At 71.3% G+C, this 22,765-nt stretch overlaps 2 protein-coding genes across 6 annotated transcripts; both read left to right on the forward strand.

Moving 5' to 3' along the window:
- The first annotated feature begins 1,294 nt into the window (after window positions 1-1,294).
- ANPEP (alanyl aminopeptidase, membrane) lies at window positions 1,295-11,967 on the forward strand. 5 transcript variants are annotated; one of them, XM_068958391.1, is made up of 22 exons: window positions 3,502-3,618; window positions 4,046-4,145; window positions 5,565-6,499; window positions 6,895-7,037; window positions 7,123-7,259; window positions 7,381-7,507; window positions 7,653-7,807; window positions 7,886-7,999; window positions 8,097-8,240; window positions 8,338-8,403; window positions 8,539-8,604; window positions 8,735-8,907; window positions 9,062-9,138; window positions 9,305-9,438; window positions 9,529-9,584; window positions 9,673-9,820; window positions 9,916-10,007; window positions 10,235-10,345; window positions 10,451-10,618; window positions 10,694-10,834; window positions 11,038-11,119; window positions 11,397-11,967. In XM_068958391.1, the coding sequence occupies exons 3-22, from the start codon at window positions 5,892-5,894 to the stop codon at window positions 11,553-11,555; spliced, it is 2,901 nt and encodes a 966-aa protein (XP_068814492.1). In that variant the 5' UTR covers window positions 3,502-3,618; window positions 4,046-4,145; window positions 5,565-5,891; the 3' UTR covers window positions 11,556-11,967. The 5 variants fall into 5 exon arrangements, with proteins under 5 accessions (XP_068814493.1, XP_068814491.1, XP_068814489.1 ...); XM_068958389.1 differs by having other exon boundaries at window positions 4,089-4,145; XM_068958392.1 differs by lacking the exons at window positions 3,502-3,618; window positions 4,046-4,145 and adding an exon at window positions 1,295-1,507.
- A 7,921-nt stretch (window positions 11,968-19,888) lies between these two features.
- Window positions 19,889-21,407, forward strand: LOC138068928 (mesoderm posterior protein 1-like). The gene is made up of 2 exons (XM_068958839.1): window positions 19,889-20,878; window positions 21,345-21,407. The coding sequence occupies exons 1-2, from the start codon at window positions 19,889-19,891 to the stop codon at window positions 21,405-21,407; spliced, it is 1,053 nt and encodes a 350-aa protein (XP_068814940.1).
- The last annotated feature ends 1,358 nt before the right edge of the window (window positions 21,408-22,765 follow it).

The following is a 22,765-nucleotide window of genomic DNA, read 5'->3' on the forward strand; positions in this document are numbered from 1 at the left end:
TCCTGCTGGGGCTGCCGCTGCCCAGGGCGGCTTCTCGGCAGGGGGAGCTGGTGCCCAGGCTGCCGTGCTGCAGGGCTGCCAGGCTCTGGGTGCCAAGTGCACGCAGTGTAGCCTGCAGATGGGCTGGGCTTTCCTGCTCTGTGGCCTCCTGGTGCGGGCTTCGAGGGCAGGCTTGCCCGGCACCCCGGAGGCTGCGGTGCTGCCACGGGGGGAGAGCAGGAGCACCAGGAGGGCGCTCCCGGAGCCCCCACCAGCGGGACGGCCGCTGCGACGCGTGTGATGGCGCTGCTTTCTCCCCTCGCTGTCAGGGCGTTGCTGGGACTGGGGCAGTTCACTGCTCCTGTGCTAAGGGCGAGCTGGGTGGTGAGGCCACTGGCCCCTTTGTCCTCCTGGGAGGTTGTGGGCGATGGGGTCAGCTCCGCCTGCCCCTGCCTGGCACCCCGAGCGTGTGGCACCCGCAGGTCGCCTTGCTGAGATCCTGCCCTGCTCTCTGGAGCAGGCAGGGGGAGCAGGACAGCCCTGCTCGGAGGCTGCGCCGCAGCAGTGGCCATCTGCCTTTAGAGGTGGCCTGGCAGGGCTCTGGCCACCTATCTGTGACCTGATGCCCGCTGCCCTCCCCGCCAGCTCTCCGGCCTTGCTGTGCCGCAGAGCCTCCCCAGTCGGCTGTGAGGCCACGTAGCTGTGGAGCCTGCTTTGGCTGTTGCAGAAACGGCGGTGCTCGTCTCCATCCAGCCCCTTCTCTTGCCCAACGCCAGCCGCTGGGAAGCTCTGGGAAGCTCTGCCTGGTAGGAAGCGCTGCTCGCAGGGAGCAGGACGTCGCCGGGCACGCGGGAGGCTGCGGCACCCGGCTCGGCCGGGGCCAGGGCTGGCGCGCGGCCCTGCGGCCCGCTGGGAGCTCTCCCTGCGGTCTGCGTCCGGGCTGGCTTCGGGGAGGTGGCCCCAGTCCGGGGGACGGGTGCGAGGGCTCGGCCGGAAGGAGGTGGCCGGCCGAGCGTGGCGTGGAGGCGTGGGCCGGACAGCGACGTCTGCCGAGCAGAGGTGCTGCTCTGCCCTGCCCCGAGCCCCCGGCTCTGGCGGGTTTGTGTCCTGTCGCGGCTCCATCTGGCCACCAACGTCCAGGGACTGGCTGCGGGAGCCTGTTCCTGTTCTCATTTCCCCTCCCCACCCCCGGCCAGCCCAGCTGCGCTCCCGTGGGCTCTGCCTCCACTTCCCTCTGGCAGGGAAACGGTGACTGTGCTTGGAAGGAATTTTCCTGTGGTCTCCTTGCCCCCCTCCGCTCCCCTCCCTGCCAGCTTAACCCTTCCCCAGCTGGCCACCAGCCACCGCGAGCTGTTCCTGGAGGTCAAGGAGCTGGGCACGCAGTTTCTTCCTCTTCCCCGGCGGCCCTCCTCCAGCTCCCAGCGGAGGTCCGTGCGAGAGCCGGCGAGCGCCCGGCCAGGCAGGGGACGTGGGGTCTGGCTGACCCCGGGGCTTGGAGAGGAAAACTCGGGATTGCCGCAGAGCGCAGGTTGGACGTGGCGGCAGCCAAGCGGTGCCCGGTTCTCCCTCTGCTCCAGGCCACGTGGGGGTTCCCGGGGGCACCCGCTGCGCCAGGGAGGGCCGGGTCCTGTCCAGCCCCAGCGCGGCACCGTGGCGCGGCGGTCGCTGGTGCGGGACATGCCTGGCAGTGCTTGCTCTGCGGCAAGGAGGTGTTCAGGCGCTGCTGCCTCCGGTAGCCGCGTTGTCCTCGCCGTCCCTTCCCGCGTCCTGCCGGGGGCCCGGCCCAGCGGGGCCGCGGAGGCCGAGGACCGCGGGCTGCGCAGGAGCCGGTGAGTCCGTGCCTGCTGCTTCAGGCTTTTCCCTTTCCCCTCCTGCTCCCTCCTCGCTCGTGCAGAGGGGGACGCAGAAGATGGGGTCGTTCGCCCTGGGATGAGTGGGGCCAAACCTCCGGCCGCGCGGTTCCTCCCTGGGGAGGGTTGCAGCCCTGGCTGCGCTGCCCCGGGGGCGCACGAGGCAGTGCAGCCCCGTCCCTCCCGCATGAGGCCCCCGTGCCCCAGGGCGGCCGGCTCCCGCCCTGAAACGGGAGGCCCTTGTGTGCCCCGGCGGGGCGGAGGGAGGGAGGAGGCCTGGCTCCCGCGACGTGGCTGTGCGGCACGCGGCGGCCCGGTGCCAACCCTGGCACCGGTGCTGGCAGCGCTCGCGGGGCTCAGCGCCGTGCGCAGGCGCGGGAAGGGCCGGGGCTGGCCGGGTCCTGGGGCTGCCGGCCCCGTGGGGCGCCTGCGGGTGATGGGGGTGGCCGGGAGGCGCTGCGAGCAGCGGGGAAGGAGGGCTGGCTCCTCCAGGGACGTGTCTCTGCTGCATGGTCGGGGAAACGGCGGATGCAGCGCTGCGTTGGGGCTGGCTCCATCCCTGGCAGCTGGAGCTGGGGTGCCCAGCCCAGCCTGTCCCCTTCCCCGGCCGGGCTGGGTCTTGGCGCCGAGCAGGTGCTGGATTTCGTTGAGATCAGCCAGGGTTTGCTCATGGGAGTGCGTTCCCACAGCTCCAAGCCCTCACCTCCTTGGCAGCGAGGTCGAGGGACGCAGATGGATGGAGCAAAGCGTATGCCCAGCCCCACTTCAGGTACCTGCATACCGCAGACAAGAGTGTTTACCCTCTTCTCTGCCAAGCACAGGGCGAAACCAGTTCCCTATCCCTCCAACTGGGCTCTGCTGGGTAGCTTGGGCCACTTCCAGGGCGAGGAAAACCGCAGGCGCTGCTGCCTCTCATCCAGCTGCAGGGCGCCGCACCAGGCTGCGGCGAGCGGGGCGGCCACCGGCCCGTGGCGAAACCCAGCTGCACCCCGGCTGCAGCCCCGCGCCAGTGCGGGTCCCCTGAGCGGGCACGTGAGCCCGTCCCTGCCGGCACCAGGTAGGGCAGGGCACGGGGCTGGGGTGATGAGCGGCAGGGACACCGCCCCTGGGTGCACCGAGCCAGCTGTGCTCAGCTGGCTGGGTGCCACTGGGTGATGGCGTGACCGGTCCCCGCATCCCCTGCCCCTCCAGCGGGCTGTGTCCCCTGCTCCCCCAGGGGTGAGCAGGCTGGTGAGGGAGCAGGAACCTCGGCAGGACCCTGGGGAGGGGGCCTGAGGCCGGCTGGGCGGCTGCGGGCTGTCCCCGGCAGCAGGGCGCCGCGCTCCCCGAGGCTGCGTGCGCCTGGCGTGGCCCGCTTCCCCCAGCAAATGCCTTCCAGATGCGGTGGCCGCGGTGGGTCCCGCCGCTCCGGGGGCCCCGGCCTTGCTGGAGGCGCTGGCCCCGTGCAGAGGGGTGCCTGCCCCGTCCCCGCTCTGGGCGCACGGGAGCCCGGCTGCAGCCGGGGGCACCTCGCGCCCTGCGCCCTGCGCTGCACGGGGGGACGGGACGTGCCCGGCCAGCCCCTCCGGGCAGGGCAGGCCAGCAGCCCAGGGGTTAAGGTGGCGAGGAGCGGTTCAGGTTACTTCCCTTGGAGCCTTAGGAGGAAACTTTCCTCCCGCTGGCTGGCCGAGCTTGCAGAGGGGAGCCAGAGAGAGCCGTGGGCAGGCAGGGCGCAGGCAGGCTGCCCCGGCGGGGATGGGGCAGGCAGGGAGCCTGGGGCCTGTCGCGCCCCGGGGCTGAGCGCACTGAGGTGAGTGGGGCTGCCGCAGCCCGGACCCACGGCGGTGTCGGGGCAGAGCCTGGGGCCAGCAGCCTGCAGGCATCGCTGGGCTGGGCTGGGGAAAGGAGGGTCTGCGTGCCTGTGCCCGGGCTGAGTGCTGCAGGGGCTGCGGGGTGCACGGGGCCACGGCGCTGGGCAGCGTGATTTACGTGCATGAGGAGCATGGGGTGCATGCGTGCTGCAGGGGCTGCGGGGCGTGCACGGGGCCACGGCGCTGGGCAGCGTGATTTACGTGCATGAGGTGTATGGGGTGCATGCGTGCTGCAGGGGCTGCGGGGCGTGCACAGGGGCCGCGGTGCTGGGCAGCGTGATTTACGTGCATGAGGAGCATGGGGTGCATGCGTGCTGCAGGGGCTGCGGGGTGTGCATTACAGTATGGAGCATATGTGTACTTTAGGAGGGCTACAGCGTGTGTGTGAGAGAGGTTATGGGGTGTGCAGGGCTGGGGCCTCAAGGAACCTCTGTGTGCGCGTGACCCAGTCTCTTCTGAGCGCCAGGTATTTGCACGTGGCCATGGAAATGGGACACGAGGTGCAGTGAGTGCCTGCTATCTGCAAGGAATTGCATTGGGCAGAGGTTTTGGGGATGTGCCCTCACCCGAGCCGGGGTGAGCACTGGCGCACCGTGCCGCAGGGTGCCTCTGCGAGGAGCTGGGGTGCGGCATGCCCATCGGTGCAAGCTGGAGGGTGTTTGGGGGTCCCCGGGCACCGTCCCCGCTGGCTGTGGCCCCCGTCTCCTGGGGGGCTGCACTAGAAGCAGACCCTGGCCAGAGCGTGTCCTGCAGCCCCAGGGCCTGCGCAGAGCCGCGGCTGGGCCGGGCGGTGGAAAGGTCTGACTCCGCAGGGCCGGGGATGCTGCACGGCACGGGGGTCGGGACGGCTCCCCATGCCCTCTGCAGCCACCAGCGACACCGGCAGCTGTGTCTGGGCGCTCTTGGGACGCTCGGGGACGGGGCTGAGTTCCCTGAGGATGTTTCTTATCCATTTCCTATGTTCTTCCCAAGCCCAAGCGCTCCTGCTCCCGGCAGGGCAAGTCCTGCTGATGTCACAGCGCTGGAGAGATCAGATCTTGGGAAAAGGCACTTTCTGTTCCCGGGGCAGGATGGATCGCGCTTCCTCTCCCCGGGCCCTGCACGGGACTTTGTGCCTTCGCGCCTCTCTCCCTGGCGGAGCTCCCGGGCAGACCCGCGTGGCAGGCCAGCTCCCGCGCCCGGCGGGAGGGCGGCTCCGGCTGCTTTCCCTGGCAAAGGCACAGCTCTCCCTGCCCTCGCACGTGGCGCACCAGGCGCCCCTGCCCTGCGCACCAGTGCATCGGGCCCCGGGAGGTTTGCTCAGCTCCCAGCCGGAGCCTGGGGTCCCGGTGCTGTGGGGTGCAGGCGAGGCTGTGCCGGCCCGCGGGACGCCCGCTGGCTCCCGGCTGTGAGCCGGCCGCCGGGAGCCCGGAGCTCGCCCTGGCCTGCCGTGGCCACGGCTCTCGCACGGGCTGAGCGCTGCCCACGGTGCCCGAGGCTGCTCGGGACCCTGCGGTGGGAGCACCAGGCACCGGGCACACACTATCTTGAGATGAGTTCATGGGACCTGGAGTTTGGACTCCTCTGGTACAACATAAATCTGGTAATACGATCTTGGACTTTGTGAGCACAGTGGGCAGGGCAGTTTCGCCCCAGCGCGGCCCCAGGCTTCCACCCTCCTGCCTCGGCGGGACCCCCGGGCGCGGGCTGCGCTGCGCCCTCCTGCTCGCCCCCAGCCCCGCGAGACCCGGCGAGCTCTGCCGAGCCGTGGGCAAGCAGGGAGCGCCGAGTCCAGCCTTAAGGAAACCCCGGTCTGGGCTGGGGTACCGGGGCCGTCCTCCTCGCCCTGCAGAGAGCCGGGGTCGTGGCCACCAGCTGTGACACCGCTCTGCTCTTCCCTTCGCAGGGCCAGGCAGGCGCCCAGGAGGGAGCCCAGGCGTCCTGGCCTGCAGCCCGCGCCCGTTCCCACACTGCCTGTCCCTGTTGGTGCGGTCCCGAGCTGCTGGCTTCGCCCCAGCTGCAGCAACACTGCACTTCACATTACCACTGCGGCACAGCAGGGAGGCAGGTGCACAGAGAGCGTGTCCCCGGGGGCTGTCACCCCCCTGGGCCTCATGGCCGTTTAATAATTCACCCATTAACCTGGACTAATAAACCTCGTGGGAGCGAGAGGCTAAAAGCCGTGCCAGGTGGGCAGAGCCTCCTTCCCCGGTGCTGCTCCTGCAGTCCCACCATGGCGGCAGGGTTCTTCATCAGCAAGAGCGTCGGCATCGTGGCCATCGTGCTGGCCCTGGGGGCCGTGGCCACCATCATTGCGCTCTCGGTGGTGTATGCGCAGGAGAAGAACAAGCCTGCCGCCCCCTCCGCCTCCACCGCCACCACTACCACCACCACCACCACCACTGCCCCCATCACCACGGCCGCCCCCAGTAACCTCTGGAACCAGTGGAGGCTGCCCACAGCGCTGAAGCCGGAGAGCTACGAGGTGACTCTGAGGCCCTTCCTGAAGCCCAACGAGAACCAGATGTACATCTTCACGGGCAACAGCACTGTGGTCTTCATCTGCGAGGAGCCCACCGACATCATCCTCATCCACAGCAACAAGCTGAACTACACCATGCAGGGGGGCTTCCACATCTCGCTGCAGGTGGTGGACGGCTCCAGCCCACCTGCCATCAACAAGACCTGGCTGGAGACCACCACCCAGTACCTGGTGGTGCAGCTGGCAGCGCCGCTGCAGAAGGGCCAGTACTACAGGCTCTTCAGCATCTTCACCGGGGAACTGGCCGATGACCTGGCTGGCTTCTACCGCAGTGAATACATGGATGGGACGGAGACCAAGTAGGTGGAGGGCGGAGAGGGACGGTGGGAGACAGGGAAGAGGGAAGGGAGCTCAGGGAGAGCGGGTCTGTGAGATGGGCTGTGGCAAAGCATGGGGCTGGCCCAGAGACAGCAGAGGGCACGGGCCAGGTCTGGGGCATCTTGTCTCCAGCTGGGACTGCGGAGACACAAGGCTGTGGGTGCTGGGGTGCTCCATCCCCTGTGCCCCTGGGGCACAAGCCACCCTGGGTCTTGCCCTGAGCGTGTCCCCGTGCTCCTGCCTGCAGGCTGGGCTGGGGAGCAGGTGAGGAGCAGGGTGAGTGCTGCTCCCTTTGCTCTGCTGAGGGATCCTGACCCTCCCATGGGGCCATGGGGGCTGCGTGAGCTACGGGTGCCAATGGGGGATTCGTTTGCAGGGTCGTGGCCACGACGCAGATGCAGGCGACCGATGCGCGGAAAGCCTTCCCCTGCTTTGATGAGCCTGCCATGAAAGCCAACTTCACAGTCACCATCATCCACCCGACCGACCACAAGGCGATTTCCAACATGCCTGCCAAGAGTGAGTGGGGCAGAGGGAGCCCCAGGGCTGGGACGGGGGGCCCGGGGCAGGCTGGCGATATCCCATCCTTCTCCTCCTCCTTCAGGCACCTGGCAGCAGCAGATTGATGGAGAGAGCTGGAACGTCACCGAGTTCTTGACCACCCCCAAGATGTCCACCTATCTGCTGGCCTTCATCGTCAGCCAGTTCGAGAGTGTGGAGAACACCTCGGGGAGGGTGTTGGTAGGGCTGGGAGCTTGGGGGACAGGGCAGAGCCTGGCGGGGGACGGGGGCTCGGGGTGTCGGCACGCATGGGACGGGGCAGAGCCGAGTGGGGGCTGAGCCCAGCGTCTCTCCCCTCCAGATCCGCATCTGGGGCCGTCCCCAGGCCATCGCTGAGGGCCAGGGCAGCTACGCGCTCCAGGTGACTGGGCCCATCCTCAGTTTCTTTGAGCAACACTACAACACGTCGTACCCGCTGCCTAAGTCTGGTGGGTGCTGGGGGGCAGTGGGGCTGATGGGGCAGCGCTCCCCAGCTGGCGTGCACGGGAAGGGGGTCGTGCTGCCGGCCGTGGGAGCAGCGGCCGGTCCGACCCCTGGGAAGCACCGCGCCAACGGGGCTTCTCCCTCCCCCAGACCAGGTCGGCCTCCCCGACTTCAACGCGGGCGCGATGGAGAACTGGGGGCTGGTGACCTACCGGGAGAACTCACTGCTCTACGACAACGCCTACTCCTCCATCGGCAACAAGGAGCGGGTGGTGACCGTCATCGCCCACGAGCTGGCCCACCAGGTGCCCGGCGGCCCCCTCCTGGCCCGTGCCCCACGGCCGCGATGGGCTGGCTGACCGCGTGCTCTGCTCCGTCCGCAGTGGTTCGGGAACCTGGTGACGCTGCGCTGGTGGAACGACCTGTGGCTCAACGAGGGCTTCGCCTCCTACGTGGAGTACCTGGGCGCCGACTCGGCGGAGTCCTCCTGGGGCATCGTGAGTGCGGGGTGCAGGGCACGGGGCGGGCTGGGGCTGCCAGGCACGGCCCCGCCGCCGGGAGGGTGCCGCGGGCGCTGACGCCGGCCCCCCGCAGAAAGACCTGATGGTGCTCAACGAGGTGTACACGGTGATGGCGACCGATGCCCTGGCCAGCTCCCACCCGCTGTCCTTCAGAGAGGAGGAGATCAACACCCCGGCCCAGATCAGCGAGGTCTTCGACTCCATCGCCTACAGCAAGGTGGGTGCTGGGGGGACCGAGGGGGTCCCGGGCCGCGGGTGGGCGGCAGGGGCGGCCGGGGGCTGCCCCGCGCCCGCCCCTCACCCCCTCTCCGCAGGGAGCGTCGGTGCTGCGGATGCTCTCCGATTTCCTCACCGAGGACGTGTTCAAGGAGGGGCTGCAGGTGAGGCTCCGCCGGCGCCCCGAGCCCCGTGCGGGAGGGCAGCCCGCGGCGGGGGGCTGCGCGGGGGCTGGCGCCTCCCCGGGCGCCGCTCGCCTGGGCCCTGCCCTCCACCGCTCTCTCCTCCTGCTCTTCCAGTCCTACCTCCACACCTTCGCCTACGGAAACACCATCTACACCGACCTCTGGGCTCATCTGCAGACGGTAGGAGCGGGGCTGGATGGTCTCCCCTGCCCTGCCGAGCCCCCTCAGCCCCGGCGTGGGAGGGGGGCAGCCCCCCGGCCCCCCGTGTGGGGACCGACCCAGTGACCTGCCGCGGTCCCTTCTCCCGCAGGCTGTTGATAGGAACAACGTCTCCTTGCCCGGCTCTATCGGCCACATCATGGACCGCTGGACGCTGCAGATGGGCTTCCCCGTGGTCACCGTGAACACGCTCACCGGCACCATCAGCCAGAAGCACTTCCTCCTGGACCCCACCTCCAAGGTGGACCGACCCTCTGCCTTCAAGTGAGTGGCCCCATGGGTGGGTGGGCAGCAGGGGCCAGTGGCAGTTTGTCGAGCGGTCTGTTCTCTGCTGCTGCTGGGGGTTCCCGGACATGCCGGTGGGGGCAGCGTGGTGGGCGAGCGACGGTGCCATGGTCTGCCCGTCTCCCCGGCACAGCTACACCTGGATCATCCCCATCACCTGGCAGACGTCCAACAGCACCGAGAAGAAGTACTGGCTGGAAGACGTCTCAGGTCTGTGGGTGCCTGCGTGGTGCCAGGCTCGGGGGGGCCTGGGGCAGGGGCTGAGCTGGGGGCTCGCTGCCACCCCCGGTGCAGGTGGAGGGGGCCGGGCTGGGCCGCAGCCGGGGTTCCCCTCGCGGCGTGCAGCTCCTGCAGATGCTCCTCTCCCCCGACCCAGCCACCTACAACGAGTTCAAGGTGAGCGGCCCCAACTGGCTCCTGCTGAACCTCAGGGTGAGCGGGTACTTCCGCGTCAACTACAACCAGGAGAACTGGGACCAGCTCCTCCACCAGCTCTCCAGCAACCACCAGGTACGTGGGCCGGGGGCCGGTGGGGCCGGGGGCACGGCGGGGCCGGGCTGCGCCCCACGCCCGGGCTGCCCTGATGCACCTTTCTCCCAGGTCATCCCTGTCATCAACCGGGCCCAAATCATCGACGACGCCTTCAACCTGGCCAGGTGAGGGGTGCCGTCCGCGCGGGGGGACCACGGCCCTGCAGGGCCGAGGGGGGCCGGGGAGCCTGACCCATCCCTCGCCCCTCCGCAGGGCCAAATACATTGGGGTGACGGTGGCCTTGAACACCACGCGGTTCCTGAGCAAGGAGACGGCGTACATGCCCTGGCAGGCGGCACTCAACAACCTGAACTACTTCGAGCTGATGTTCGACCGCAGCGAGGTGTTCGGGGTGATGACGGTGAGCCGCGCGGCGCGGGGGCTGGCTCTGGGCCGGGAGCCGGGCTGGGGGTCGCTGCCCGCCTGCGCAGCGCTGACCACCCTCCCTGCCTGCAGAAATACATCCGGAAACAGGTGTTGCCCCTCTTTGAGCACTACAAGTTTGTCACCAACAACTGGACCACCATCCCCAGCGGCCTGACGGACCAGTGAGTGCTGCGCGGCGCCGGGGCCGGGCTGGGACCTCCTTGCTCTGCATGGTCCTCCTGGCTCCCTGCAGGTCACGGAGGCTGGCCATCCACGATGGGACGGTGGCCCTGGGGCCCCAGCGTGCCCTGGGGAGGGGCTACCTGACCCTGCCTGTGGCCCAGCACAGGCTGATTGGTCCCGGGCCCCTGCGCTCATCCCCAGCCCCTCTTTGCTCCCCTCTCCCCAGGTACAACGAGATCAATGCCATCAGCACCGCCTGCTCCTATGGCATCTCCGAGTGCCAGCAGCTGGCCACCACCTTCCTCAGCGAATGGCAGAAGAACATCAGCAACAACCCGTGAGTCCCTCTGCACGGGGACGGGCCCGGGGCCGTGCCACACCGCCAGGCTGGGCACGGCGAGGTCTTCCCCATCCTGACCAACACGTCCTTTCCCCCCTGCAGGATCCCCCCGAACCTGCGCTCCTCCATCTACTGCAGTGCGGTGGCCACTGGTGGCGAGGAGACCTGGGACTTCATCTGGCAGAGGTTCCTCGCGGCCACCGTGGTGGCCGAGGCGGACAAGCTCCGCTCGGCCCTGGCCTGCAGCACCGAGCCCTGGATCCTCAACAGGTAGGAGGGGGGTCCCCGGCGCGGGCCGGCGGCGCTGCCACCAACACCGGCCCTCACCCCGGCGCCTCTCCCCAGGTACCTGCAGTACACCATCAGCCCCGACAAGATCCGGAAGCAGGATGCCACCTCCACCATCAACAGCATCGCCAGGAACGTGGTGGGGCAGTCCCTGGCCTGGGACTTCATCCGCAGCAACTGGAAGATCCTTTTCGGCCAGTGAGTGCCGCGCGAGCGGGGGCCGTGGGGCTGGGGCAGGAGGGCATCGTCGGCGCCCCGTGAGGGTGGCAGCGGTCCCGGTCCCCCCCCTTGTCGGCACGGGGCCACCTGGGGACCTCGGGCAGCCTCGGCGCCGCTCTGCGCCCGAGCAGGGCGATGCCCCGCGGAGGCCCCAGCTCAGCCGTCCCTCTCCGCTCCCCCAGGTACGGCGGTGGCTCTTTCTCCTTCTCCCGGCTGATTTCTTCAGTGACCCAGAGGTTTTCGACGGAGTTTGAGCTGCAGCAGGTGAGGCCTGGGCCGGGCAGGGTCTGGGGGACGGGGGCTCCGGGGCCGCGCTCCCCCAGCCCGGCACGACGAGGGGGCACGTCTCTGCCCGCGGTGCCCGGCCCTTCGCCCGCAGCCCCGGGGACAGGGCGTCCTGCCCCGGCCCTGGCGGGCCCAGGAGTCCGGCAGCTCTCCGTGCCCACCCCGCGCTGGAGGTGACCAGGTCCCTGCCCAGCGATGCCCTCGCCGTGGGGCCCCCCACGCCCGCTCCAGCCCCTCTTCCCCCCCCCCCCCGCAGCTGCAGCAGTTCAAGGCGGACAACCAGGACACCGGCTTCGGGACGGGGACTCGCGCGCTGGAGCAGGCGCTGGAGAGGACAAGAGCCAACATCAACTGGGTGAACGAGAACAAGCAGGCGGTGCTAGCCTGGTTCCAGGGCGAAACTGGCTCCAGCTAACCGCGCGCCGCAGCGCCGCGCACCTTCCTTCGGGACTGGCCGGGGTGGGGTGGGCTCTGCGGGGGACCGACCCGACGCTCCCGGACCCCGCCGCCCTCCAGGCCAGGCTGGACTCTCACCCGCTCCCCAGACGCCCCCTCGCTCCGTCCTCCTCCTGCCCCCATCTCCGAATGCTCCAGCCTGGCTGCCCCCCGCCCCACTCCTTTGCTGCTCCTGATGGGAACGCGCCGCTGCCCCGTTCGGCGGCCGTTGCCGCCCGGCAATGCCCAGCGCCTGCGTGATGGGCAGAGGACGGGCTGGCCGGCGAGGGGTTTGGGGCTGCTGCCCCACGGCTGCCGGAGGACGAGCGTTGCTGGGCTGCGTGAAGGCCCGTGCCAGCTCTCCGATGCTGTAAATAAAGGGCTGCACGCGAGGTATCGCCGGCGGCTGTGCCAGGCGGGGTGGGGGCGCACGTGCTGGCACCGCGCCGGGGCGTTGGAGGGGGCCGGGGTCCGGGCGGGAAACGCCTGAGACCCCGCGGCGGGCACCGTGCAGGGGTCCTGGCAAGCGGAGCCCCCCCCACCCCCAGGCCATTAGGAGCCTGGTGCTAAGTGGCTCCGGGGGCTGCGCAGACGCCAGGCTGGCCGGCCCCTCCGTCTGACGGCTGCGTGCGAGCTCTCCTGCTGGGCCGGGGCCAGCCCCGCGCTGCACCGCCGGCGCGTCGGCTGCTGGCGCCCTGCTTTGGGGCGCTGTCGCTCCGAGTCCCGGGCTGGGGTGCGCCCACAGAGCCCCCCGGGGCTCCGGCTCTGCAGGAGGCAGCGCTGGCTTCCCGCTGCCGCACCGGGCCAGGACTCGGCCGCGGGCACGGGGGTGTCCCCTGCCCCGACGGGCTGCGGTGGCCGGCACGGGGCCGCCTGGCCCCTGGGCTCCCCGGGGACGGGAGCTGGGAGCCGCTGGGGCCCTGCGGAGCCGGGGAGCTGGCTGGTGCCAGGGGAGCGAGGGCGCTCCTCGGGACCCCAGCCCGGCAGCCCCGCGGCGGCGGGGACGGGGACGCCGCTCGGCTCCGCGGGGCTTTGCCCGAGCAGAGCGCCGGGGCTTGAAGGGCAGCTCCGTGGCTGCGGTTCACGGCGGGCTGGGGAGGCCCCCGGGGGTCCCCTCCGGCGCCCCGGCTCCGGGGACGCCTCGGAGCGCTGGGGCCGCGGGGTGGGTGGCTGAGCCGCAGCCCGGCGGCAGCGAGGGCCGCGCGGGGTGGGCTGGAGCTGGGCTTTGCCCCGCCGTGGCCATGCGTGGCCACCGGCTGGGTGCTCCGGGCAACCTGCCCTTCCCTGGCCGGGGCGAACGAGCGGGAGCGCGGGCCGCCGCAGCAAGGAGACAGAGAGCCAGCAGCGGTGCACGGCAGCTTTATTGAGGATCCCTTCGGCGGCGCCCAGCGCGGCTCGGCGGCGCTGCCAGGCTGCCGACCTCTCTGCGCTGCGGGGCAGCGCCGGGCGCGGGCTCAGCTCCACCACCCCCCGCAGCGGGCCGGGGCGCCGCCGGGCAGCCCGGGGGCTGGCTGGGTGCCCGGCGAGATGAGGCAGGCCAGGGCCGGCGGGCTGCCGAGCTGTGCCGAAAGAGAGCTCTGTCGGCAGATCTGGCGCGGGACGGGACCGTGCCCTGCCCCCTGAGCACTGCATCCCGCACCCTGCGCCTCCACCCTGCACCCCACACCTGCACCGTGCACCCCACACCCCACACCGTGCACCCTGCAACCCACACCCCACACCTGCACCATGCACCGTGCACCCCGCACCCCACACCGTGCACCCTGCATCCTGCACCCCGCACCTGCACCCTGCACCCCGCAACCCACACCCCGCACCTGCACCATGCACCATGCACACCGCACCCCACACCCTGTGCCCTGCACCCCGCACCCTGCACCCCGCAACCCACACCCCGCACCCTGTACCCCACACCCTGCACCTGCACCCCATGCCCCACACCCTACACCCCAAACCCCACACTCCGAACCCTGCACCCTGCAGCCACACCCCACACCTGCACCCCACACCTCGTGCCCCGCACCCTGTGCCCTGCACCCCGCATGCTGCGCCCTGCACCCCGTGCCTTGCACCCTGAACCCCACACCCTGAACCCCACACTCCGAACCCCGAACCCTGCACCCCACGCCAGCGGCCTGGCTCTCCCGCGCAGCCGGCTCTGCAATGCCCCCTCCGCCAGCCCTGGCATGGCTTTGCCAGCACAGGACTTTGCTGGGGCATCCGCCTGGCAGCCCATCTCTGCCTGCACCCCGCGGGCAGCATCCCCCCAACCCACGCCATTCCCACGACGGCCCCCGGCCGCCTGCCTCCAGCCCGGCTGCCCCCCGAGCGGGTGGCAGGGGCCAGAGCCCGGCGCGGCAGGGCCAGGGGCTGTGCGTACCTGGGAGCGAGCATCAAGCTGAGCGCCGTGCACAGGGCATCTGTGGGGCTCCGTGTCCGTCACCACCGCCCCGGGGGCTGCCGGCTCCGTGCAGGAGGAGGAAGCGGTCCCAGTGCCGGCCACCATGTCGCGTCTTTGGGGGGGATGCAGCACAGTCGCTGCTCCGAGGCCACAGAGTGACGATGACCAGGACCCCGAGCCTGAGCCAGGGGCCCCAGGAAGCGCCTGGGTGACCATCCCTGTGTCCACAAACTCCGGCAACGTCAGCCCTGCCTCCAGGAGAGGGTCGCGGGGGGGCTCCGGGGGGCTCCCTGCCCCTGCGCAGTGAGGAGGGGACAGCCAGGAGGACACGTCGACGACGAGAGCCCCGTCCAGTCCCGGAGGGGTCCCAGCCATGGGGCCGCAGGGCAGCGATGCCCAAGCGCCCGTCCCCACGCCGGGCGCCCCGTCCAGCCCCACGGGGGTCTCGGCCACAGGGCTGCAAGGTGGCGATGCCCAGGCGCCCGTCCCCACGCCGGGCGCCCCGTCCAGCCCCACGGGGGTCCCGGCCGCCGGGCCGCAGGGCGGCGATGCCCAGGCGCCTGTCCCCATGCTGGGGGCCCCGTCCAGCCCCACGGGGGTCCCGGCTGCTCGACCGCAGGGCGGCGATGCCCAGGCGCCCGTCCCCACGCCGGGCGCCCTGTCCAGCCCCACGGGGGTCCCGGCCGCCGGGCCGCAGGGCGGCGATGCCCAGGCGCCTGTCCCCATGCTGGGGGCCCCGTCCAGCCCCACGGGGGTCCCGGCTGCTCGACCGCAGGGCGGCGATGCCCAGGCGCCCGTCCCCACGCCGGTGACCCCGTCCAGCCCCGCGGGGGTCCCGGCCGCCGGGCCGCAGGGCGGCGGGGGCCGGCAGCAGCCCAGCCCCGGCGGGCAGAGCGGGCAGCGGCGGGCGGCCGCCCCCCGGCGCCGCGCCGGCCCCTCCTCGCCCAGCCCCAGCAGCGCCGAGAGGTGCCCGATGTAGCGGGCGGCGAGGCGCAGCGTCTCCACCTTGGTGAGGCTCTGGCCCGCCGGCGCCAGCGCGGGCGGCAGGTAGCGCCGCAGCGTGTGCAGCGCCCGCGCCAGCTGCCTCATGCGCAGCTTCTCCCGCTCGCTGGCGCTCTGCCGCTGGCCCCCGACGGGCCCCCCGCACCGCCCCGGCAGCCCCCCGGCCCGGCGCTCGCGGGCCAGCAGCGGCGTGGGGCAGCCGGCCATGGTGGGGCGGCAGCGTGTCTGCGGGAGCCCGGGGCGGCCCCGGCTTTATGCGGGGCCCGAGGTGTGAAGCGACACCTTCGCGGGCCGCCCGGAGGTGTCAAAGCCCAGGGAGCGCGGGCAGGGGCCGGGGCCGGGAGCCTGGGAAAGCCGGACCCATTTGCGGAGGTGTCAGTTCTGACTCCTCCGGCCCTTAATTGGCGCTGCCCGGCGCTGGGAAGTGTGCAAGGGCCAATTCACACGGTCGTGAGAGATGCTAACGTGCCTACCAGCCCTGCCAGAGCTCGCCCGCGCCCCCGGCTCTCCTGGCGACTTTGCATGGTGCTGAGCTGCAGCGGCGACTTGACCTTGCAGCACTGGGAGCGCCACGGGAGAGCCGCCGAGCACCCTGAGCCACCGCCCGGGGGCTGTCAAGCCAGCTCCGTGTCCTCGGAGGTGTCACCCTGTCCTGCACCTCAGCACGGGCGATGCCCACACCGCTTCTGCCCCTCTGCACAGCTCCCAGCCGTGGTCCCTGAGGGCTGGGGCTCCTGGCGTGCTCCCACCGCCACGTTACCGGCTCAGGGATGCTTGGCCAGGCCAGCGCATTTGGGGCAGACCGATGTGCGCCCTCGCTGGGATGTCCTGTGGCAGTCCCTGCAGCCCGGCTGTGCTGCCTTAGCCTCCCTGCACCCTGTGAGATGCAGCCCTGCTTCCCTGAGCACCTTGCAAGCTCTGGAGAAGCTGCAGGAACAGCCTGTGCTGTCTGAGGGCGCCCAGCCCTACGCCCCACCACGCTGCTCGGCTGCATGGAGCAGGGCTGGTCCAGCCGGCACAAACCCCAGACCCTGGGCTGGAAACCCCAAGCTTGCAGCTTCAGCCCTCCCCACGCATCACTCCAGAAGGCTTGGTCTGGTCATTCTCCTGCCAAGCCCCTGTGTATCCCGCTCGGCTCTGCCCTGTGTGGGGCAGCAGGTTCCCATCGCCCCTGATGCCCTGTGGCATCACGCGCCTCGCGGCGGCTGGGCGGGCGATGGGGCAGGCTGGCCGCTGCTGGGCCGGGTTTCGGTGTGGCTCTATGGGCAAGAAGGGCCCTTGGCAGTGCCAGGCTCACGCTGGTCCCATGTGTGCACGTCCTGGGGGCTCTCAGCCGTGGGAGATCTGCTGCCTCCTGCAAGCTGTGCGCGGCTGCAGGAAGCACCAGACCACGGTGCTCAGCTCTTTGGGATGCTCCAGGGCCGGGAAGCCTGGCTGCACTTTGCAGGCTGGGGGAGCCTAGTGAGGGTATCAGGGAGGCAGCTGCTAGTCCAGGTTTCTCTCCTCCTGCTGCATCGAGGGCTGCTTTCTGGTGTGTTTTCTGCTGTGCTCTCCCCACCAGCCCTCCTCTGCCCCAGGGGATGTAGAGGAGTGCACAGCAAGGGGCCAGGGCCTTGCAGGTGTGTGACCCCAGCCACTCTCTGTCCCTGCCCTGAAAGGGCTGAGTCCTTCTTGCCAACGGAGTGAAGCCGTGGTGCTGGGAGAGGTGTGGGCAGCGGGCACAGGGGTCCTGGGTGAGGATGTGCTGCTGTGTGCGGAGCAGAGGAGGATGGAGCAGACACCCTCCCAGGACGCTGGAGCTTGCAGGAGGAGCATGCAGGAGAAGGGACAGCTTGCTGTACCTGTCCAGCAGCTCTGCTGGGTGCCCCAGATGTGTCCCCAGAGGTGCTGGAGGCACATAGCCCATGAACTCCTCCGGGCTCAGGCACGGTGCTTGTTCAGGGTCTGCTCCAGGAGATAAGCGGCCTGGGTGGAAGGCTGCCCATGTCAGGGGCTGGAGGGACCCCCGGGTCCCCTGTGGGGCTGGGGCCTGTGACCTCTCCCTGCAGCGAGGGGCCAGCTCTGACCCCACGTCCCAGCGCTGTCACGGCCCTGCCGCGCTCCAGCACTTGTCTAAACACAGAGGGAGGTGGGAACCGGCTGCCCAGCGGGGCCGCAGAACTCATTACCCAGGAGCTCGTCAGCTAATGAGACCCAGGAGGGGGCCTGGGAAAGGGGCAAGGCAGGGCTGAGGGGCGAGCGCTCCAGGAGGCGGCCGGGCAGGGAAGGGGCGCCCGCGCGTGGGGCCGCCGGGCCGCGTGCCCCGGGCCGTGCCGATGGCCGTGGTGCGGAGCGCCCTGCCGCGCTCCCGGCTGCAGGCAGCCCGGCTCAGGGGGTGGTGTGCCGGCCGGCTGCTGTCCCTGCAAAGATGAGTCGGGTTTCTGAGCGTGGAAACGCTTTGCAGGGTCTGAGTTAGAGTCAGACACCAGCACGCTTGGACCTTGGACGGGAGAAGTGATGCAGCACTTCCTCTAGTGTAAGGGAGGGCAGGAGCGGGCAGTGAGAGCTGTTAACTCTGCAGTCCTTTATCCACTACGTTTGAAACGTTTGTAATGAGATAACTGCTGATTTAGCTGCCAGTGTCCTTATGATACCTAATAGAGGCTGCCTGGGCTGTCGCAAAGGTCCGTGGTGGTAGCCTTTAACAGGGCTCGGCTGGGCGGCGGGTGCAGGCAGCGGGTGACCCCTGCAGCGAGGTGCGCGGCGCACGTTTGCCCAGGCCCTGGCAGCGGCCCGGTTTGCAGCAGGGGGGTCAGGGACGCGCTTGGGGCTGCGCACGGGTCGGAGAGGAGAGCCGTGCCTCGCGGCCGTGGCTGGGTGCAGTGGTGGTGTGGCGGCAGGAAGGGCGAGAGGCAGGGGAGTCCCCAGCTGCCCGCGGCGTCCACGCCAGTGACCGGCTAGGGCTCAGATCGGCCCCAAGATGACCTGCAAAGGATGGTTTTGAAAGCCAACTGCCCTGTGCAGGCTGCCCGCCGGGCCCAACAGCACCCGGCGGGAGCGGGCTGCAGCCTGTGGCGGGGCGGCTGGCACGGGGCCGAGCCACGTTGTCCAGCCCCTGCCTCATCCTCCACCTCCTCCTGCCGAGGAGGGCGCGAGCACAGAAACTGCAGAGGTTCGGCTGGCTGGAGCGCACGGCCCAGGGCTGGCGATAAGCGCAGCCAGGCTTACCTCACAGCCGCCGTGCCATCGCCCCATGTTTCCGAGGATAACTTAATAACCGTCATGTGAGCGTTGGGAATCGTGAGCCCCATCAGTGACAAAGCCTTGGCTCATCCAGCGTTATCCCCAGCTCGGGGAGGAAAGTCCCTCCAACATGTCCCTGGGAGGAGCTGGCAGAGCCCGTGTGCCCCATGGCCAGCCCCACGCCCCACACAGCCTGGTTGCCTGTGCCCAGCCCCGTGCCCCCTGCCCACCTCAGTTCCCCTGCCCAGCTCCATGCCCCACACCCAGCCCTGCGCCCACTCCATGCCCCACACCCAGCCCTGCGCCCACTCCATGCCCCATGCCCAGCTCCATGCCCCACACCCAGCCCTGCGCCCACTCCATGCCCCATGCCCAGCAGCTCTGTGCTCTGCACGCAGCCCCGTGCCCAGCTTCGTGCCCCACGCTCAGCTCAGTTCCCTATGCCCTGCTCGCTGCCCCACGGCTGGCTCCCTGCCCCTCCAGGGTCCCTGTCTGCGGGTTTCCATGTGGACCTGCTAGGGGAAATCGTGGGCTGAGCGTGCCCCCTCATGGGGGGGAGTCAGGCACACTGCTGTGTCCCCAGGGGCTGTGCACACCTGGTGACATGGGGGGCTGTGCACACTGCTGTGTCCCCAGGGGCTGTGCACACCCGGTGACAGGGGGGGCTGTGCACACTGCTGTATCCCCAGGGGCTGTGCACACCTGGTGACACAGGGGGCTGTGCACACTGCTGTGTCCCAGGGGACTGTGCACACCCGGTGACAGAGGGGGCTGTGCACACTGCTGTGTCCCAGGGGACTGTGCACACCCGGTGACATGGGGGGCTGTGCACACTGCTGTGCTACAAGGGGACTGCCTACACCTGCACGTTGGGGGCTGTGCGGGCTGCCCCCCGGGCGGCGGCTGCCTGCGGCACGGGCCCTGCGCAGCGTGCCGGGCCCGCAGCCTGCGTTTGGGGAGCGGGTCCCCCCCGCCCCTTCCCGCGCACCCCGCTCCCTGCTCTGTTTTCCTTGCGCGCCGCAGCGCTGCGTTTCCCTGGAAACCTTCACAGCAGCGGCGGGGAGCGACACCTGCGGGGGCCTGGGAACGCGGCGGGGGGCCCCCTCCCAGCCCCGGCGCCCCGGTGAGGGGCGTGCTTGGCCGGGGGCCGTGCCCCCCGGGCTGCTCCGTCCCGTGCGGGCTGCTGCGGGCTGCGCCGGGGCCGGGGCGCCCCTCGCCGGGGCTGCGGGGCTGCGCGGGCTGTGCCGGCGGGGGCTCCGGCGGGGCCGCTCGGCCCAGCAGGCGTCAGGGCTCATTAGTGGGAGCGTGTGAAACGCTATTAGCGGGGGCTGCGGGGGGGCCGGGGCGCTTCACCCTCCGCCGTGGCCCGCGGCGGCGGGGGAGCGCGGCCCCACTCGCGGGTCGGTCCCGCGCGGCCCCGCCGGACCAGGGTGCGTGTCCGGGCCGGGGGGTCGGGGGGCCGGGGGGCGGGAAGGGGGGGTCGCCGTCGGGGAGTGGGGGGGGGCGACAGCCTCGCAGCGCCGGGGTAAAAATTCGTCACCAGCGTGTTCAAAGGCTGGCGACCCCCCCCCGCCCGCCCGCCCCCGGCCTTTGAAGTGCTGCCGACGCCGGCCGGCCGAGGTGCCACTTCACACCTCCGGGCCGGCATAAAGCCGGGGCCGCCGGGGCTGCCGGCACACGGCCCCGCCATGGCAGCGCCGGCCCTGCCGCTGCTCGGCGCCTGGGGCCGCCCCGGCGACGCCGACGGCTACAGCAGCAGCAGCAGCAGCAGCAGCAGCTCGTCCGCCGCCTCGCCGGACTCCTGCGGCCGCTCGCCGCCCTACGCGGCCCGCGGGCCCCGCCACGGCCCCGGCTCCGGCTCCAGCTCCGGCCCCGGCCCCGGCAGGAAGGGCGCCCGGGGGCCCGTCGGGGGCCAGCGGCAGAGCGCCAGCGAGCGGGAGAAGCTGCGCATGAGGCAGCTGGCGCGGGCGCTGCACACGCTGCGGCGCTACCTGCCGCCCGCGCTGGCGCCGGCGGGCCAGAGCCTCACCAAGGTGGAGACGCTGCGCCTCGCCGCCCGCTACATCGGGCACCTCTCGGCGCTGCTGGGGCTGGGCGAGGAGGGGCCGGCGCGGCGCCGGGGGGCGGCCGCCCGCCGCTGCCCGCTCTGCCCGCCGGGGCTGGGCTGCTGCCGGCCCCCGCCGCCCTGCGGCCCGGCGGCCGGGACCCCCGCGGGGCTGGACGGGGCGCCTGGCGTGGGGACGGGCGCCTGGGCATCGCCGCCCTGCGGTCGAGCAGCCGGGACCCCCGCGGGGCTGGACGGGGCGCCCGGCGTGGGGACGGGCCCCTGGGCATCGCCGCCCTGTGGCCCGGCAGCCGGGACCCCCGTGGGGCTGGATGGGGCGCCCGGCGTGGGGACGGGCGCCTGGGCATCGCCACCTTGCAGCCCTGTGGCCGAGACCCCCGTGGGGCTGGACGGGGCGCCCGGCGTGGGGACGGGCGCTTGGGCATCGCTGCCCTGCGGCCCCATGGCTGGGACCCCTCCGGGACTGGACGGGGCTCTCGTCGTCGACGTGTCCTCCTGGCTGTCCCCTCCTCACTGCGCAGGGGCAGGGAGCCCCCCGGAGCCCCCCCGCGACCCTCTCCTGGAGGCAGGGCTGACGTTGCCGGAGTTTGCGGATGCAGGGATGGTCACCCAGGTATGTGCACTCTGTCACGTGGTGGGACAAGCCCTGATGTCCTTCCCTGTGTGGGGCTGACGAGGGGCTGGGCTCAGTCTTGGAGTGCCTGTGGCCTCCCCTTGGGGCTGTGCGGGAGGCTGGTGCTGGGGCGATGGCAATGTCACCTGGGGATGGGCACCGAAAAGCATTCCCCTCCTCGATGAGACGGGTGCTGAGCCTGCAGCGGGCACCTGCTGGGTGCTCGCTCCTGCAGCCTGCTCCGATCCTCCCTGGCGGCTCCCCCGTGTGTTTGCTGGGGTCTCCGCTGGCAGGATGGACTTGAGGCCACAGAGTGGCTTGGTCCTGACCAGGTGCCGTCCTGGTGGGTGGCTCTGGGCTTTGCTGGTCTGTCCTCCTGCTGCCCTCAGGAGACCCCTGGGACCCTGCCCCGAACCCCCTGCACTGGCCAGGCCCCCATCTCACCTATCCCTCTGCTTCCCTGCAGGACCTCTCTGCGGATCTGCTCTCACTCTTGGAGGCTCTGCTCCCGTTGCAGCCCCAGGACTGACCCGTTCTTGCCCGGGACTCTGGGGCGAACTCCTGGCTCCCCGGGGCTGGAGCCCCGGACGCCGCGTGGCTTCGTGGTGCACCAAGCAGCTGCGTGCAGCTCTGCGGTTTCGGGGGATGCGTGTCCCCTCTTGGACATTTTGGGGGGTGGTGGGGACAAGGAGCCTCTTGCGCAAGCCCTGATCTATGCTGGATGTGCTGGGGATGGCGGCGGTTGTACATAAATAAACCCTTGTGCCTATGCTGTGTGTTACCTCCGTCCCCGCAGCGGGGGCCGGGCGCAGGGCATGGCCGGGGTGCAGCGTGCCTGCAGCGGGGGCCGGGCGCAGGGCACGGCCGGGGTGCAGCGTCCCCGCAGCGGGGGCCGGGCGCAGGGCACGGCCGGGGTGCAGCGTGCCCGCAGTGGGGGCCGGGCGCAGGGCACGGCCGGGGTGCAGCGTGCCCGCAGCGGGGGCCGGGCGCAGGGCACAGCCGGGGTGCAGCGTGCCCGCAGCGGGGGCCGGGCGCAGGGCACGGCTGGGGTGCAGCATGCCCGCAGCGGGGGCCGGGCGCAGGGCACGGCCGGGGTGCAGCGTCCCCGCAGTGGGAGCCAGGCGCAGGGCACGGCCGGGGTGCAGCGTGCCCGAGTCCCCGTGGCAGCCCCGGCGAGCAGCTTGGGGCAGGGAGGGGGCCGGAGAGGCCGGAGGAGGCAGCGCTCTGCAGCAGGGCACAGGAGGGGGCAGGGGCGCTGGGCACTGTCGCGGAGTCGCCGGGGGGCCGTGCAGCTGCGGCCAGGCGGGAGGCTGCAGCGCGGCAGGACCGCATCTGGGAAAGCAATCGCTGGGAGGTATCAGGAGAGACACCTCCTTCCCCGGGCCATCTTCCGGCCCCGGGGGGGGTTAGGGCCTCCCCAGACCCCCAGCTGGTGGGGCAGGGGCTGTGTCCCACCCCCCCAGCTGCCCGGAGGGAGAGCGCGTGCGCGGGGGGCTGCAGGGGGTCCGCCCCCTCCCGCGCTGCCCGCAGTGATGGGCTGCCCATGGGGTGCAGGGCCTGCACCGGGGCCGGGGCGGCTGCGGGGTCCCTTGCGGGGACCCGTCAAAGGGCCTGACAGCCAGGCGCTAATGTGCCGGGGGGGCCCTTCTCCTCCCCTCCAGGGCCTCTGGGGCAGGGGGTCTGCAGGGCTAATGAGCCCCATTTATCTGTGAAATGACTTGCTAATAACGTTAATTCCTTCTGCGGGAGGGGGGACAGAGTCTTTGAGATGCAAAAGAGGCATGTCCCCCTCCCCCAGGCTACAGCTGGGGGGGGGGGGAACACGCTCTGGCCATGGGGACGGCCACGGGCTGCGGGGCAGGGTCCCGTGGGTCGCAGCAAACGATG

This window comes from Struthio camelus, chromosome 12 (genome assembly GCF_040807025.1).
Source record: "Struthio camelus isolate bStrCam1 chromosome 12, bStrCam1.hap1, whole genome shotgun sequence".
NCBI classification, from domain to species: Eukaryota; Metazoa; Chordata; class Aves; order Struthioniformes; family Struthionidae; genus Struthio; species Struthio camelus.